The sequence below is a fragment of the Colletotrichum graminicola genome (assembly GCF_000149035.1).
Source record: "Colletotrichum graminicola M1.001 genomic scaffold supercont1.38, whole genome shotgun sequence".
NCBI lineage: Eukaryota > Fungi > Ascomycota > Sordariomycetes > Glomerellales > Glomerellaceae > Colletotrichum > Colletotrichum graminicola.
The window spans coordinates 192,391-209,157 of NW_007361042.1; the positions used below are offsets into that span (position 1 = coordinate 192,391).

At 56.7% G+C, this 16,767-nt stretch overlaps 4 protein-coding genes across 4 annotated transcripts; all 4 read left to right on the forward strand.

Annotated features, from left to right (window-relative positions):
- Positions 1-1,495: 1,495 nt before the first annotated feature.
- GLRG_08328 (phosphatidylethanolamine N-methyltransferase) lies at positions 1,496-4,514 on the forward strand (the record flags this gene model as incomplete). The annotated part of the gene is made up of 3 exons (XM_008099013.1): positions 1,496-1,682; positions 1,739-4,413; positions 4,488-4,514. The coding sequence occupies 3 exons, from the start codon at positions 1,496-1,498 to the stop codon at positions 4,512-4,514; spliced, it is 2,889 nt and encodes a 962-aa protein (XP_008097204.1).
- Positions 4,515-6,998: 2,484 nt separating this feature from the next.
- GLRG_08329 (uncharacterized protein) lies at positions 6,999-8,295 on the forward strand (the record flags this gene model as incomplete). Its single annotated transcript, XM_008099014.1, has 3 exons — positions 6,999-7,390; positions 7,440-7,902; positions 7,951-8,295. The coding sequence occupies 3 exons, from the start codon at positions 6,999-7,001 to the stop codon at positions 8,293-8,295; spliced, it is 1,200 nt and encodes a 399-aa protein (XP_008097205.1).
- A 3,101-nt stretch (positions 8,296-11,396) lies between these two features.
- GLRG_08330 (uncharacterized protein) lies at positions 11,397-11,624 on the forward strand (the record flags this gene model as incomplete). Its single annotated transcript, XM_008099015.1, has 1 exon — positions 11,397-11,624. One exon carries the CDS (start codon positions 11,397-11,399, stop codon positions 11,622-11,624), a length of 228 nt encoding a protein of 75 aa, XP_008097206.1.
- Positions 11,625-12,535: 911 nt separating this feature from the next.
- On the forward strand, positions 12,536-14,717 carry GLRG_08331 (uncharacterized protein; the record flags this gene model as incomplete). The annotated part of the gene is made up of 3 exons (XM_008099016.1): positions 12,536-12,895; positions 12,951-14,407; positions 14,456-14,717. The coding sequence occupies 3 exons, from the start codon at positions 12,536-12,538 to the stop codon at positions 14,715-14,717; spliced, it is 2,079 nt and encodes a 692-aa protein (XP_008097207.1).
- Positions 14,718-16,767: the final 2,050 nt, after the last annotated feature.

Sequence of the window (16,767 nt, forward strand, 5' to 3'; positions counted from 1 at the left end):
CCTGAGAGCATAACAATGAAATCTGCCACGAACGCGGGTGCCACGCTTGAATTCGCGTGGTCTTGAGGGAGGGATGTTGATGGGAATGGTTCATGTTGGCGGTTTGCATCGCGTGGTGAGACGGGCATGTCCCTGTCCAACCAAGTACGTGTACGTGCTGACGCCGTTGGGAGCCAGATCTAGGGCTTGAATGATGCCGGGCGTGACGGATATGGGCGAGATCACATCCACTCGCACTTGATCGGTAAGTTGATTCGATCGTTGGAGGCATGGCTTTAAATGAGGTTGGATATGCTGACTTGCTTGCCCACCACATACGTTCTTATCAGCGCGTGCTTTTTGTGATGGCGTAGGGGGTACGGAGTACTGTCCTGAGCATCAGAGCCGGAGGGAGCCGGTTACGGTTTAGGTAAGCTGGCACAGTGACCCCGCATCTGGGTTTGGCTCGGTGAGGTAAGAGGAATCAGAGGTGCCTCAGGTACGGATGCAACAAGCGCAGGTCTGGCGCATCTTCCGCTCGAAAGAAAATCGAAGAGGCTGGAAGTATCCCCCCCACCCTTACCATACTACCTACTAGTGTGGTTAGGTAGTCTCCCTAGGTAGCTGCGCGAGCCGGGATGATTAGGGCACCAGGGCGGGGGAACAGTCCGAGCAAGAGACACGTATGTCTTAGACAGACTGCTGGTATTATATGCTTGCTCTCCGGCTGGACGACGACGTCGATTGGGAGTTCCCAAGGCGTACCTACATGGGACCTTGTATCTTATTTAGCCTTGACGAACTGGGTATGCACAGAGAGGTATCTACCTACCCAGGTAGGTAGATAGGTACTTTAGCCTATGAAAAATCTGCTTTGACCCGGAAAACGCCGTGCAACTGCCTGCTTATGCCGACGCTCAGTCTCTCGTACAAGGCTTAGTTATCCAACCCACCTATCGTACCTAATCTCGAGCTGTTGCCTCTTTGACTGAAACTGTAGTGTACCTGCCTTTCCCAGCAGCAATCAATCACATGTAAAGAGTCAGCCAGCGGAGCGTCAGTTTCCACTTTGTTAGAAAAAGGCAAAGATCGTTCAACGAAAGGCGGGATGGACAGGCATTCTGACAATATAAACCCGCTGTTTAGTGGGGTGGGGCTCTTCCAGACGTCTTATTGGAAACCGTCAGCTGCACCCTGAACCCTTACCCGTCTGTGACGTTTCTACTTGCTTCCTCCCAACAACTCTTTGCGCCTCTCTAGGTACATAACGGAATCTCTCCTCTCCTCGTCTCGACTTTCTGATCCCACGTTCCTGCCCTCCTGTGCCAAAAGGGACGCTCGAAGCCTTCCGACCTCGAAACCTCTACTGAAACACTGGCGGCTCATGGACACTTTGAGCATCAGAACAACCCTCGCACAACGCCCTTACCGACGACCTCCTTGTGTGTGTGAACAACCTCGGAACTGACTGTCGGCCCATCTTCAGCTGTGACGAGCCTCTACTCACCCGGCTAGAATGAGCTCCTCCGCCGCCCCCGTCGCCAATGATGATGGTTCTCTCCGCCAACGACAGAGGCGGACGTCTTCTGCTGGCGACAGCGAGCATCTAAACCCCTCAACTGCCAGCGACGACCAATCCGACACGGGCAAGGGCCTCGAGCAGAAGCCCAAGAAGACGTTTGGTCGAACCCCCGATGGCACAGGTAGGCTCTCGCGGCGAGCTTGTCGTCTATCCCATCCGCTGACGGCTGTCTGTTAGTCTTCACCGTTCCCACGACCCATGACATGGTGTCGCAGCTGCTTGATCCGAGGCAGCCCAAGAACCTCTCTGACGTGCTCGTGCTCGCCATTCTCGCCCTTCAAATCGGCGCGGCCTACCTTCTCCCCGCCAACATGAAGCGCCCCGTCTTTGCTCTCGTGTTCCTCTTTTGGCGTGCCGCCTATAACATTGGCATCGGCTACCTCCTCACCATCCAATCCAACCACCGCAGGCTGGAGACATGGGCCGCCAGATGGAAGCTCTTCGAGCACCCAAGCTCCGGCAAGCAGCCCCGGCCTTGGCTCTACAACATGCTTAAGCGCGAGCTCGAGGCTAAGATCCCCGAGGACTACGAGTTCGAAAAGGCCCCTATGGAGTACAACACCTGGCTCGTCTTCCGTCGCGTTGTCGATCTGATTCTTATGTGTGACTTTGTGTCCTACTGCCTCTTTGCTATCATCTGCGGCCACACCCCCCAGGGTGAGAACGTGCTGGTCGGTGTCGGTCGGTGGTCTATCGGCATTCTCCTGGTTCTCTTCAACCTGTGGGTCAAGCTCGACGCTCACCGTGTTGTCAAGGACTACGCCTGGTACTGGGGAGACTTCTTCTACCTCATCGACCAGGAGTTGACCTTTGACGGCGTCTTCGAGATGGCCCCCCACCCCATGTACTCGATTGGATACGCCGGTTACTACGGCATTTCCATGATGGCCGCGAGCTACGAGGTCCTCTTCATCTCAATCGCTGCCCATCTTGCCCAGTTCGCCTTCTTAATGATTGTCGAGAACCCGCACATTGAGAAAACATACAACCCGCCTGCGCCTCGTAAGCGACTCATTTCGACGCCAGCCACTGGCCAGTCAGAGCTTGTCGCGATCAGGTCTTCGGACACCGAGGAAATCTTGGTCGACCAAACGACCTCGTCCCCGGAGCTGTCGTCCCAAGAGGCGCCTCCCCAAGTGCACAACTTGATTGGCCTGAATAACCTCGATCTGTTCCGTGTCACAGACACGTCGGTGTTGCTGCTTGGCTTTTACTTGGCTGTCCTGGCCCTGGTCACGCCGTCCACCCCCTTGTTCCAAGCCCTCTTCGTATTCCATGCTCTGCTCTGGCGGGTATGGTATCATCTTGGCCTAGGCGCCATTCTCGCATCGCAGTCACGCAATAAGTTCTGGACGAGACACTTCCTCAAGTATGGCGAGAGCCACACCGAAGCCTGGAACCAGTGGAAGGGCATGTACCATCTCAGTCTGGTTATGGTGACAGGCTCCTTTATAGCAGCATGCTGGAAGATGTATTCGCCGCCTGAAGATTGGGCTTACGGATGGGTCCTCCTAAAGCACGTCATTGGGGCTGGCCTCGTTGCGTTGCAGATCTGGACGGCTGTTAGCGTCTACGACTCGCTCGGGGAGTTTGGCTGGTTCTACGGCGACTTCTTCTACGACTCGACTGCCAGGCTGACGTACAAGTCCATCTACCGGTTTCTCAACAACCCTGAGCGAATTTTCGGAACCGCTGGCTTGTGGGGAGCTGCTCTGATCACGTGGAGCAGAGCCATATTCATCATGGCACTGGTCAGCCAGCTGTTCACCTTAGGCTTCATCAACTTCATTGAAAAGCCGCACATGCAGAAGACCTATGGCAGAGGCCTCCGACAGGAAGCAGGTCTGACCAAGTTCATCAAGCGCTCTCTCCCGCCGCCTGTCCAGGGCTGGCAGCGAGGAGTCGACAAGGTGATTGACGACACGGCCCAGTTCATCGAGGAGTTCCTTGACTCCGCACGTCCCAAGTTCGCATCCGGCATCGAGACAATCGTCCGCGATACGTCGGCCTTGTTCAACAAGTATCCGGCGCGGCTGACTGTGACCCGTCTGTCCCCCGACCTTGCCGGCCTGGACCCCAAACTCTATTCCTTGTCCGTGGAGGGCACTCCCTCGAGCCACTCAGCGGCGAATGAGCGGGCTACCGGCAAGGAGAGTGTGACGGCACGCTTCCACCATGGCACCGAGACCTTGATGTTTGACTACGGTTCCCCATTAAAGGTCAAGTGGCGCGCCCCCGCGAAGCACGACAGCAAGGACTGGATCGGGCTCTACATGGTGACCGACAATCGCTCTAGAAAAGTAACCGAGGTTTCTTCTTTGGGTCGATGGGTACCCACCACGCCTGGCAACTACGACGCTGCGACGGCCGACAAGACAATCCTGGTTCCGGATCGCCCTGTGAAAAAGGAGGACCCGTCCGACCCCGATCTGGTCGAGGGTGAGGTCGTTTTTGAAGGTGACCGGCTCTGGTGGACTCAAGGGGTCTTTGAGTTCCGGTACCATCACGCCGGGGCTCACACTGTCATGACCATCTCGCAGCCCTTTGAGATCCGCATCGGCAAGTTTGACGAGGACGACGTCGAGGTCGATGCCAACGGCATGTACGAGAAGGCCGTCGAGCAAGCTTTGCTGCCCCTCGTGCAGAACTGCTGCGACCGGGACCCCGACATTGCGCCCGCCACCGTCGACGAGCCATTCGGCGGCCACGTCGAGCGGGACGGCAAGTATGCAAAGCGCATCGTCTATGCCATCCACCAGATGTTTGGTATTGAGTTTGCCCCCGCAATCGTGCCTGCTGACGGAAACGTCAAGAAGATGGCCTGGAGAATCTGCAACGCAAAGCAGGTTCTGGTAAGTTTTGCGGCGCCTTTTTCTTCGACACTAGCTTACTGGTTATAGGCACCCTATAGCTTATCACACTCCAGGGGAAACAGTACACCCACGACATTTGAAAAAGCATAGATACGTTTGTGCATGCCCTATCTTCGAGAAACCAGACTCGACCGTTGATTTGTGAACTGCTGCTGGAAACATAATTGGCAAATGCTTTGGCACGCGGCAGAGTGCTAACAGCACCGAGGTGGATGGATGGGTGTCGGAATTCTTTGACCCGAACAGCGACCCCGTCGCCCCCAATCAAGGAATGGTGCTGAGGATGGAATAGGATTGGCATGGCGTCTGTGAGTTAGCCTGGAGAAATAACATACCGCACTGCAGCGATTTACACGTCACCCAGAAATGATAGACAGATTGGCAACCTTAACAAACAGCTACCGAGGCCCCACGAGACGCGGCACGGAAGGACGGCTCCAAGTTCCTACTGTCCTCAGTCTTGAGGTGAGTCATGCAGAACTATCCACAAGACGACCCCTGCTCGCAGATTCGATTGGTCTTGAATTTAGCCTTTAAGCAAAAAAGAGATGGGGCTCTGGTTGGGTAGAGGGGTTGATTGGATGCTACGTCCCCCGCATATAATTGAAGCCGCATAAGAGATATAGCGTTGACCGTTGTAAGCTGGCTCCAGTCGCCGCCATTCGTGGCGGTTCAAAGACTGCCCTGCGGTAACGAAACTCGGGTCTTGGGCGTGGTTTGGGTTGCAGATTCGTGGAGTTCTCAACTGCACAGTTGCCCTGTGTGAAGTGTAGCAACCGGTGAAGAGATTACATAGCGAGTCTGCCGTCTGCGGTGCGACCGACCGCGATGCCGGTTTTTCCTCAGGCCCACTTGACTAGGCTGCATATCCAGGTACAGACGCCGATGGGTTGATCAGAGCAGCTCATCAAACGTGCTATCCACATGCTGTGGTCTCACCACCACCGCATGGCAGGTCCGAAGCTGTAGCCAACGAGGCTTGCAGCAAGAAGAAGCTTCCACACGTCGATCGGCATAGCACAATCAGACGGAGAGACGCCGTAACGGGCAACGGCTGCAGGACACTACCGATGCGGAGAAGACTGCCGGTACATGGCCGCCCGTAGTGCATCCCCATTCCAGCCGAATCCCCCATGCGACTGATTCGCTAGCAAGCACCCCAACTGTGTTGCAATGCGCGGTGTCACTTGACTCCCGTCAGCACCCAGCCAGACGCCTTGGTTGAGAGCGGTCGAATAGCAGAAGAGGAGGTGCGGCATTTGATTGCTACAACGACGAGCCGTCTGTTTCCCGTTATATGGACCCATCCGGAAGCGAGTCGTCTTGCTCGGGCGCCACTACTACCAGCGTTGATGCCAACCTACGGAGTATGTCCTTGAAACAGGCTGCTGTAAGGCATGGGCAGATGAGGGAAAGTTGGACAATGCGCCCAGCGCGTGTGTCAGAGTTGTAACACGCCGGACTTTGACTACCGTGCTGCCGCCCGAGGAAACACCCGTCGACGGCATCGCGCCGTGCCAGAACGGCCACAAATTTCAGTCGGGTTTACGGTCTCATTGGGGGCCAGGTAGATTAACTCAAATTGGGATGTTTGGCAATTCCCCACGGCGCATCCCCAACCGACGAAGACAAGGGCATATCCACTTCGCGGCAGAGGGGACCACTCTCATGATCAACGGGCTACGCCGATTCGCCGACAACATCTCCCTTCCCCTCACACTCTGCCCAGTCCTCCAGTCTTTCCCCTCTTCCCTTCTCCGCATTCTCCGCATTCACATTACACGCCCACCTGAACCAAGTCTTGTTGTGGGAACGGTGGTGGCATGAGACGAACGGGTGCTGGCCTGTCATTGCGGCTCGAATTTCCCATCCTCCCCTGCGGTCGTTGTTGACGACGACGACAAAGAGGGGATGCACATCAACGGACATCAGGCAGCACTCAACCCGAGTGCCATGCCAAGACTGACCACGGCATTTGGTTACGATACCGTGAGGCCCCCCTCCGTGGGTACAATGGGTCTGCTTTGCCCACTTCGAGTCAGGGTTTAACATACGTACCTGTTGTGAAGATGTCCACACCACCCACACCCCTACTCCCACAGAACTCTGACCACCACCCGTCCGCCAGCTCCTGAGGCTGCTGCCGTCGCGGAAGCACTGTCCCGTGCAGAGCGAGCCCGGATTAAGGTTGCTTACCAGAAAGCACGGAGAATGTCGAGGGCGTCCCGAATAGGAAACACTGGTGCCCGTTTCGAGCCCACAGAAACCACGTCTGTGAGCTTCCGAGACAGGACCAAGGGCCGATCAACGAGCCATTGCTAACGTACTACGTAGTAATTCAGACGACCCCGTCTTGCCCCTGGTTGTCACTGCTGCCCACCATGGGCCGGCCTCGCTGTCCAATACGCCAACAACATCCCCTTTTCTTGTCGTCCCATCGCGCAACGTCTGTACTTTTCACCCTCACACTCGTTCTGTGCCTCATACCCGCACTGATTCTGTGTCTCTCCTGCCCACGGCAGCGCCACTCACTCGCGAGCGCCGTCATCCTGCTTCTGCCCGCCATGATACGAGACTTGTTCGCCCCTTCGGGCCTCCTGCCGCTACTGCTGTCGTCCCCGGCCGCGGCCACCCTGCTCTATGCGTCGTCATACAGCGGCGCCATCACCACGCTCAATTTCACCCTGTGCGCCAACCACGCCACGCAGTCTACCCTGCTGCCCATTTCGTCGTCCGACGGCTGCGCTCCCAGCCCGTCCTGGCTGACCCTCGACCCAGTCAACTCCCGGCTCTACTGCACGGATGAGGGGCTGACCACCAATGTTGGCACCGTCTCGTCCTTCGTCACCGGCCCCAACGGTGTGCTCCAGCAGTTGGCCAAGACGGAAACCATCAGCGGTCCCGTCAGCGCCGTTGTCTATGGCGACAGAGGCCAGGGCCTGGCTGTCGCCCAGTAGTAGGCTTGTCGTTGCGCTTGGTTGTGGATATTTGCTGACCCAAAGAAGCGGTGGCTCTTCCGTGAGCTGGTTCGACATTTCCAGCCCAGCCGCCCTCACGGCGATCAAGTCCGAGACTTTCAACATGTCTGCACCGGGCCCGAACCCCTCGCGCCAGGACGCCCCACACCCCCACGAGGTGTTCCTCGATCCCAAGGGCCAGTTCGTCCTGGTGCCGGACCTGGGCGCCGACCTCGTGCGCGTCTTTGCTGTTGACGGCGCCAACCTCGTCGCCGTTGACTCTCTCACGGCCGCCCCCGGCAGCGGACCTCGCCACGTCGAGTTCCTCGTCACTCCCGAGGGCAAGACGTACCTGTACCTTATCAGCGAGCTTGCCAACTCCATCACCGCCTACGACGTTACCTACCGCGAGAACAAGACGCTCGGGTTCACCGAGGTATACTCGGGTTCTACCTTTGGCGAGGGTGCTAACGCACCTGCCGGAGCTAGCGGTGCCGAGATTTGGATTTCGGTGAGTTCCGACACCTTTGTCGCCGATTCGCACTAACACATGCAGCAGCCCGATGGCAAGTTCCTGACCGTCTCTTCGCGCAACGACTCGGCCTTCACCATCGGTAACCCTGACGCCGGGAGCGGCGGCGTGCAAATCCCCTCCGACTCTCTCAACAGCTTCAGCATCGACGAGCAGACCGGCGCGCTCACGCTGCTGCAAACCTTTCCCGCGGGTGGCCGTATACCCCGGCAGTTCTCTGTCAACAAGGCCGGCGACCTCGTCGCCGTCGGTTTACAATCGGACAGCCGCGTCGTCATCATCAGCCGCAACGCCACTTCGGGCAAGCTGGTCGACATCATTGCGAGTAGCAAGGTCGAGGGCGAGGTCACAGCCGTCATATTTGGCGAATGATTAATCACTAATTAAACCGCATGGGTCGTCGGCTTTTGCTATAGTGCCTAGGCAGGAGTGGCGGAATCTTAAATAAGTGTGTATATATATATAAGTATACATGCAGACGAATAGAGTTCCAACAAGCTCAGGAAGTGACTGCGCGAGTCGCTGGCCACAATAACAATTGACCTTCGGCTCGAACTCGCACCGGGCCAATGACACCTGTGTACACTACGTGACATGCCCTGGCTGACTTTGAAGAAGCTCCCTTGATGCAATTTATGGTGCAGACGCTACCATGTCAGATCTCACCGTTCGCTTATGCGGCCGCAATAAAAGGCATCGGTCCCGCAGGCCCGCCCACGTCATTTCACTCTTTATCTTTCTTTTTTCTTCTTCTCCCGAACGAGTCGGGAAAGGAAGACACCGGCAGGGAAGGGGGGGGGGGTTCATAGTACGGTACGGGTGCGTAGCACTGGAAGGCTCACCTGCAAGTCACCGCTCGCGTGGACCTTTTTTTTTGTTTGGGACTCTGCCGATCCGAACAAAAAGATCTGTCTGCATGCACGTCGATGGAAGCAGGATGACATGTGAAGGTGAGATGCCGACGATGGCTGTATGAGTACCAAAGATTGCTTGAACTTGGTTGGTGGCGACAACTGCTGCGCACCTCCTACCTGGTTAGGTAGGTAGGTAGGTAGGTAGGTAGGTAGGTACACCCACGTGAAGCTGCTTATAAAGAGACGAGATCGCACAAACAGACGAGACCAGGGGTGGCTAGCGTTGATGCCACAGTTGTCGGCGCCACACCTTTAAAGTGCCGGCTGGGATATTACCTACGCGCCGCCCGTCATTCTTGGAATCTAGCCAAGTTTGACTCTGATGAGGGTAGCCGGGCGACATGCGGCTCTCGGGACACTCACTGTTCAGACACACGGCGGACGGCCATACAAGGTAGACTGCTCGCCGACCAAGGCTCGCGCACACAGCGCTCTCGTCGCCAAAACAACCTCCGATGGCGAAACCTTGGTTCGATGGCACTCTGAATCCTGGATCCCAGCCTGCAGAGCGCACTTGACTTACCCAAGTTGTCGCGCTGGGAGGAGGTCCTCGGACACGGCAGAGAGCACCCTTTCACCTTCCTGGTCGTCCACCTGCAGCGAGCCATTAAACATCATAGTCTGGTATCGAATAGAATCTCAGAGACGACTTTTCGAGAAAGTGACGATGTGGGGAGACGTCGCTGCGGGGTGTCAGGGAACGCCCGCCCCCCGTCCGCACCCCGGATTCGCGGGGAACAATGATGCTCAACAGAACAGGAAGAAGTCGAGCCGACTACATCGTTGGCTGACAACAGAGACGAGGGCCGGCAGTGATACATTTCCTGCACGCGGCCGGCAACGATAAAGCCCCCCCTTGTCTTCTTGCCTTCGAGGAGGGTAGTTAATTTACCTTCAGTCGGTCTCGGCCATGTTCCAGTGACCAGGCATCTTGGCAGACCCAGCCGCCGTGGATCTTCCCGTCCCTTCGAGGCGACGGCCTTGCTGCTGCTGATCGCAATATATTACAGTCATGTGATAAGGGCATAGGTGCTTGAACCATGCCTGTCGGCAGCCTACCTAGATTGTTAGATTGGACTTGGCCATTCGGCTGGGTCTTGACAAATCGCTGGCGAGCTAAACGGCGGGATCGGAATGAAGTCGGCGAGGGGCCGATTCTTCCCCTCTCTTCATCAACGTCCCAGCAGTTGGAAGTCCGAGGGCCGTCCTGTGGGTAAAAAAACACACGCATCTGACAAGGTTGCCACGCTCATGGTGACAGTCTCCCTGGAGTCGGCCCGTTGAGGATCGGTGTCATGCGGGTAGGAGGGAAAACTGCCTTAGGTAGTTGCCAATGTTGAGCTTCACGTCTCCAAGCAGATGCTTTGAAATCCTCCTCCTCTTCCTTCCTTGTGCCAGGAGTACCCAAACTGGTTACCTGCTCGTAATCGACGGCCGAAAGTCGCCGTTTGGTTCTGGTCGACAAAAAACTTGGTCATTTCGAGGGCCGGCTCGGGAGATGCTTGGTTTGAGTAGCAGACGACCGACTATTGGGTGGTGGTGTATGGACTGAAACTCGAATATGGCTACACTAGGTACCTAGACAGGCATGCAAATACGCTACGAGGCTACGGAGGTTCGATATGGGGCAATACTATGCATGTAGAGGTAGCGGAAGCGCTGTGTTGTCGATATAATAACTGGTTTTTTGACGGTCCTTGTTTTGTCCCTTTTTCACCTTACCCGCCTCGTGTACCCGGAGTTTCCTGCCTTTTGGCCCGAACGACCCATATATCGCCTAGGTGTGCCAGGTAAAGAGCCTGTCTTTTCTACCTGGTGTCCCCGATCCATTTCTAGATTACACAAGACCGAGAAGGAATCAGATAAGGTAGGTAACATGGAACCAACGACAGTGCCCGAGTGGTTAGAGCGGCCGTTGACCCATCCCCGTCACATCACACCGAGCCCAAGGGTATGCACATGGACCATACTTACGCATAATATGCACCTCCATCATTTATTATTGCCTTTCATGATTACTGTGGTGTTTTTTGTAGCGCCAAACCCGTCTTCGCCACACAATGCCATTCTGCAGAACATGTCACTCGTTACTTTGCCGGTCCTCCTTCTTCAGCCTGTAGGCTGGTCCATCGTCGACGCCAGTATCTCTCTGCTGGCCTTCTTCCAGTGGCATTGTCCCAGAAACCCATGCAGAGCCGAGGTGAATTAACAACATGGAACCCAACTTACTACTTAGTACTAGGTACTGGTGGCATGTGGGCAGATGTCCCCCCAGCTCCAACAGACCTGCCTTCTCCTCTCCCCACGTTTCACCTGCCAGCCCTGGGCAGCTGGGGGGGGGGGGGGGGGGCCTCCCCCAGATTGGCAAAGTCGATCCGTACCAAGAACGGCATGATTCGGGGCCTTTCGGGGATTGAGGCCTTGTAACCGTACCGCAGTCCCCTTGAGATTGCATTGAGCGGTACGGCACGGCACACACAAGGACCATCATCCCAGACCAAGATCAACTGGACAGCAATTTGCGGTTCAAAGTAGAGTAGTTGGTGCTAGTCAGTCAAGATGCAGCTTCCTGACCGCATCACTTCAAACCCCTTCAATTCAAACAAATGTACGATCCTCTGCAATGCAAACCTCTCTGACCCTGACTTTGACTTCTTCCGCGTCTCGACCAACGCCGCCATCGACAACCACGCAGGCAAACGCAAACCTCCAAGACCACTACCACCATCACCAACACCATCACCACCGCCGCCCTGCGCGACGGGCCTCGAGAAGGAACAGGACTAATTACCAAGCAAAAGTACTGCGTGGCAGCTCTTGAACTCGCCGCTAAGCTACGGGCAGAGCATCCACACACACACACAACGTGGATTTCCGCGCGCCAGGCACCACGTTCCCTATCCCAGGCTCCCTCGGTCTGGATGGCGGATTGAGAAGTGACATGGCCTGCAGCCTCTAGCGTGGGCCCGTTTACCTCGATACCCCATCTCGTCCTCCTCCATCCCCGTTTCGTCCAATGCCCGTTGCAACCATTGGTTCTGAATGGCCCGGCTTGACCCTACCTGTATCTGCTCTGGGGGGGGATGGGGCACTGCGTGTCTGTCATCAATCTGTTCCAACGGCTCCGACGACTCAAAGTTGGGGTCCGGGGCAGAGGGGACGAACCTAGAGCTTCCCTGCTGCTCTGATGGCGAGAGTAGCGACTAAGGTACATTTCCGTCCCTCTGCACGGCGAGCGCTGCCGTCCCCGCCCAAACAGGGTTATCTACTCGGCTTCCGAGCAGCACCAACAACCCCCGTATATGGATGGAATCCTCCGCATTTTCCTCTTCCCTCATCAGCGCTTTTCCCATAATAACTGCTCCACTGCCGTGCATCCATTCATCTCACCTCGCTGTTCCGCCGCTCCCCCCTCATCCGCCTTCAAGGTCATTAGTGAAACGGTGCCTCGATAGCTTCGAGAGTGGCCTGACGCCCCATCGGAACGGAGCCTAGTCGCATCGCATCGCATCGCACCGCACCGCACCGCACCTCGCTATCGTAGCTATTAAGCAGCTCGCCACCACCGGCGGTTCCGTCGTCGTCCAGGCTTCACCAGTCACACCACTACACCACCTGTCTTGTGCTGCGTTGTCGCAGCGCATCAACACTCGCCCACTACGTCGTCCACGCAGCTTTTTCGTCTCCAGACGCAGGCCATGTCCCCGTCGTCGACGGGTGACTCCCCCTGCTCGGCCACGGGCAACGCTGGGAGGCCCTTTCATGTACCGTCGCGCGAGACTTTCAACATTGAGGTGCCCTCGCCTTCAATGACCAACGGCATACACCCTTTGAAGTCGCCTACATCGCTCAAGACACAAAGAACGCCAAGTTTCAGCAGAGATGGGATTCTCGGCTCGGCACAAAAGGCGCGGAATATGTCTCACTCGTCCGAGAACCGCCCAGAGGCTCTGGCCAATGGCATGGACAAGGCGCCCAGCGACGAAGGTTCCAACCCGCTCAAGAGGCGGAACACGGACGCCGGCATCGACTACCCCCGGAGGAGGGCTACAATCGCGGTATGTGAAGCCGGCAGTCGGTTGTCTGTCTGTCCGTCGTGCTAACTGCCGGCAGTGCGAAGTGTGCCGGTCCCGCAAGTCCCGCTGCGATGGAACCAAGCCCAAGTGTAAGCTCTGCACCGAGCTGGGCGCCGAGTGTGTCTACAGAGAGCCTGGCATCAAGCTCGACGCCGGTGACAAGTTGATCCTGGAGCGTCTGAACCGCATTGAAAGCCTGCTGCAGATGAACATGGTTGCAGGGCAGGGCAACGGCATCGCCATCAACCAAGAGTCGCCCTCCATGAGCAATGGATCGGGGCTCAACGGAGAGAGCATAATGGGAGTCTCGGGTTCCGGGAACATCGTCTCCGTCATCCCCAACGGCGGCCTGGGCACTTGGAATAACCCGACCAACATCTCGACCATGCCCAAGATGCACACCAACGCCGCTCTCCACTTACTGCAGTGGCCACTCATCCGCGATCTCGTCTCCCGACCTTATGATCCGCAGGTCCTGCTCCAGCTCGAAATGGCGCGCGAGCCTCTGCACTCGCTCACAAAGACACCGTGCGTTGACCTATCAAACACGACCGCCTACATCGAAGCCTACTTCGAGCGGGTGAACGTATGGTACGCCTGCGTCAACCCCTACACCTGGAGAAGCCATTATCGAACGGCTCTCTCCAACGGGTTCCGCGAGGGCGCAGAAAGCTGCATCGTCCTGCTGGTCCTGGCCCTGGGCCAAGCGAGTTTGAGAGGCAGCATCTCGAGGATCGTCCCCGGGGAAGATGCGCCCGGCTTGCAGTACTTCACCGCCGCATGGGCGCTTTTGCCAGGCATGATGACGTCCAACAACGTTCTGGCGGCCCAGTGTCACTTGCTGGCTTCGGCCTATCTGTTCTATCTCGTGCGGCCGCTCGAGGCCTGGAACCTCCTCTGCACTACGAGCACGAAGTTGCAGCTCCTACTCATGTCACCGAATAGGGTCCCGCCAAACCAACGAGAGCTGACGGAGCGGATCTACTGGAACTCGCTGCTGTTTGAGAGCGACCTGCTGGCCGAGCTGGATTTGCCACACTCGGGCGTTGTCCAGTTCGAAGAGAACGTCGGCCTGCCTGGCGGGTTCGAGGGTGAGGAACAGGAAGCGATTGGCCGTGACGATCTCTGGTACTTCTTGGCTGAGATTGCCTTGCGGCGGCTTCTCAACAGAGTCAGCCAGCTGATCTACTCGAAAGACTCAATGGCTTCCACCACCAGCCTGGAGCCTGTGGTGGCGGAACTCGACTTTCAGCTGACGCAATGGTATGAGAGCCTGCCCATGCCGCTGCAGTTTCCCTTCACCCGCAACCTGCTCTCCGACCCGGTGCAGACGGTGCTGCGCCTGCGGTTCTTTGCTTGCCGCACAATCATCTACCGCCCGTACATCTTGGCCGTATTGGACAACGAACAGGCAGTCCTGGACCCTGCGGTGCGCGACAGTTGCCACAAGTGCCTGGAAGCCTCCATCCGGCAATTAGAGCACATTTCTCAACAGTAAGTCCCACCGCCATGGCGCAGCTGCCGCCTGCTAATGCACCGCAGTCATGCCGGCCACATGCCCTATCTGTGGCAAGGGGCCCTCTCCATCGTGTCGCAGACGCTACTAGTCATGGGTGCAACCATGTCTCCTTCTCTCAGCAGCATCCTCCTCACACTCGTACCTCATCGGGAAACTATCGACCAGATTATCAATGACGTGGTGATGGAGATTGAGCGATATTCGACCCTGGCCCCTAGCCTGAGCCTAGCAGCAGAGATTATCAAAGAGGCCGAAGTGAGAAGGAGGGCATACCTGAGCGGATGAAAACCGTCACGTTCCGGCGCCTATACGGCTTGCACAACTGTTCTGGGAAGCTAGCCAACCCACCATCAAAGAGGACAACTCGTCGGCCCGCCAAAAGTCCTTCACCCCAGTTGCTGACACTGGCTCTGGAGGTAGCCGATCTGTCATTCTGAACCTATGCCAGCAACCCTGCATTCAAGGTGCAAAAACGCGCAAACAAGGCAAGAGAGGCTAGAGTCATTGATCACCCCTGACGAATCTCGGCCTCCCTCCCGCTCATGCGGGGCTGGGCGCTCTAGGTCTGGGGAAGCAGACGTACGGTCGCAGCAGCAACAGAGCGCGTGCTGGATGGCGGATGACAGAAACATCCGGGGTACAGAAAAAATCCGGGGTTGCGCCATCTGGAGGAGGGTTGATGATTTGTCTGCGAGTTGGAGACGCCTGGTTGGCGGATAATACAAGGTCTCGTTGGCTGTTCGGACCGAAACCCCGGCACTCGTACGTTCGGCCAATGGACATGACTGGCGCCAATCCGGTTCGAGACGGCAACCCCGGCCATCTCCCGAGAGTGAAAGCGGAGGGCGGTACGCTGTCACTTTTCACAAATATGGAGCCGTTCAAGGGACGGAACGATTCTTCAGCAGTTGCGTTGGGAAATTGATGTCGGGCGAGTTGCGGCCGCAGGCTCTCTTTTGCAGGAATATGAATGACGAGTATGAGAAATGAAACACCAAAGCCGGCTGGTGTGCCTGGCCTTGGGTAGGACGGAACAGGGTTTTCTTAAGGGGTTGTTTTGGCTCGGGATTTAAGTCCAAAATCCGCCAACGTTCGGCGACACAGTATTGTATAACATAGCACTGCTGGTGAAATACCCGTTCCTGTACCTGCAACTGCAACTGCGATGGCTGTTACAAGAATGCAAGATGTCCCTCTGGTCCATGTCAAGTTGAAGAGAGCAAGTTCAGCAACCGAATCGCGCCATTATCACCAATACAGAAGGCCAAGATGCGAGCATGATTGGGCTTGGGCCACGCGCAGCCTTGCTATTCGCCCTGGGAACCCCAATGATTTGTCTGCAGGGTACTATCCGGGCCTTGGCTCGAGTTGCATAGGCGAAAGCAACTCCCGTACAGGAGGGTCACGCGGCGTTGCGGAAGGGTGTACGGTGTCTTAATTGGTGTACAAATGTGACTTGACAGGTCTGCCTGTACGACTTCAGCATGCATGGTAGAATTGAAAGCAACCATGGCTTCGGGCCATGCATTCGTGATGATGTTTGTTTCGACCACGTTGCTTATCAGGGGAGCGACTGACTGATTACGAGCAGCCTCGCGCCATAGGCCCACGATGACAGCTAGCATTTCGATCCCGTAAAACGGTAGTGCGGGCACGGCATATCGCATCATGCCCAGCACCGGCGTTGAGGGGGGGTCACACGTCGACCGGCTGCCAGTCCGAGGAGATGCGGAGGCTCGGCGTGCCCTGATGACATCTCGCCAGTTTGCCCATCTACAGGCCGCCGTTAAGCAGGTAGACAACTCCATAGCGCCTGGTTTCAGAGTCCGTTTCGAGTGCCAGCGGGCGTGACTAAGACTGAGGACTCGGGGAGGGGCCGGTCTACGGGAAGTGGAAATCAGGAGATCCACCAATCAACGGGGCTTGGATATGGACGAGGCCGGAACGGAGACAGACATGAAGACGGGTTTCTGGGAGGATAAATACACCAAAGATCGTCGATACTCAACCGAAGCCACCGTGAAACCTGGCGGAAGAGGGCTGACAACAACGTTTGTGCGCGTTGGCCATCGTCGTTGACGAAGGCGGTGTCACAAGTTCTGCTTGAGTACTCTTCTGCCCCGAGACAGTCGAACCATTTCTTTCGCCGCAGGAGCCGACGAAGATGGCGACGATGTCGGACACGGAGAAGGGAGCTTGCGGACTGGCAGCCGGTGCTGGCGCCACAGCCGTCGAGCTGGGGATGGCATGTATTTCTCGTGACTGGAGCCGTGACACATCAAGGATGCGCTGCGTGTGATTGACTCCGCGAAGACTTCAGACGATTCGTCGAAGG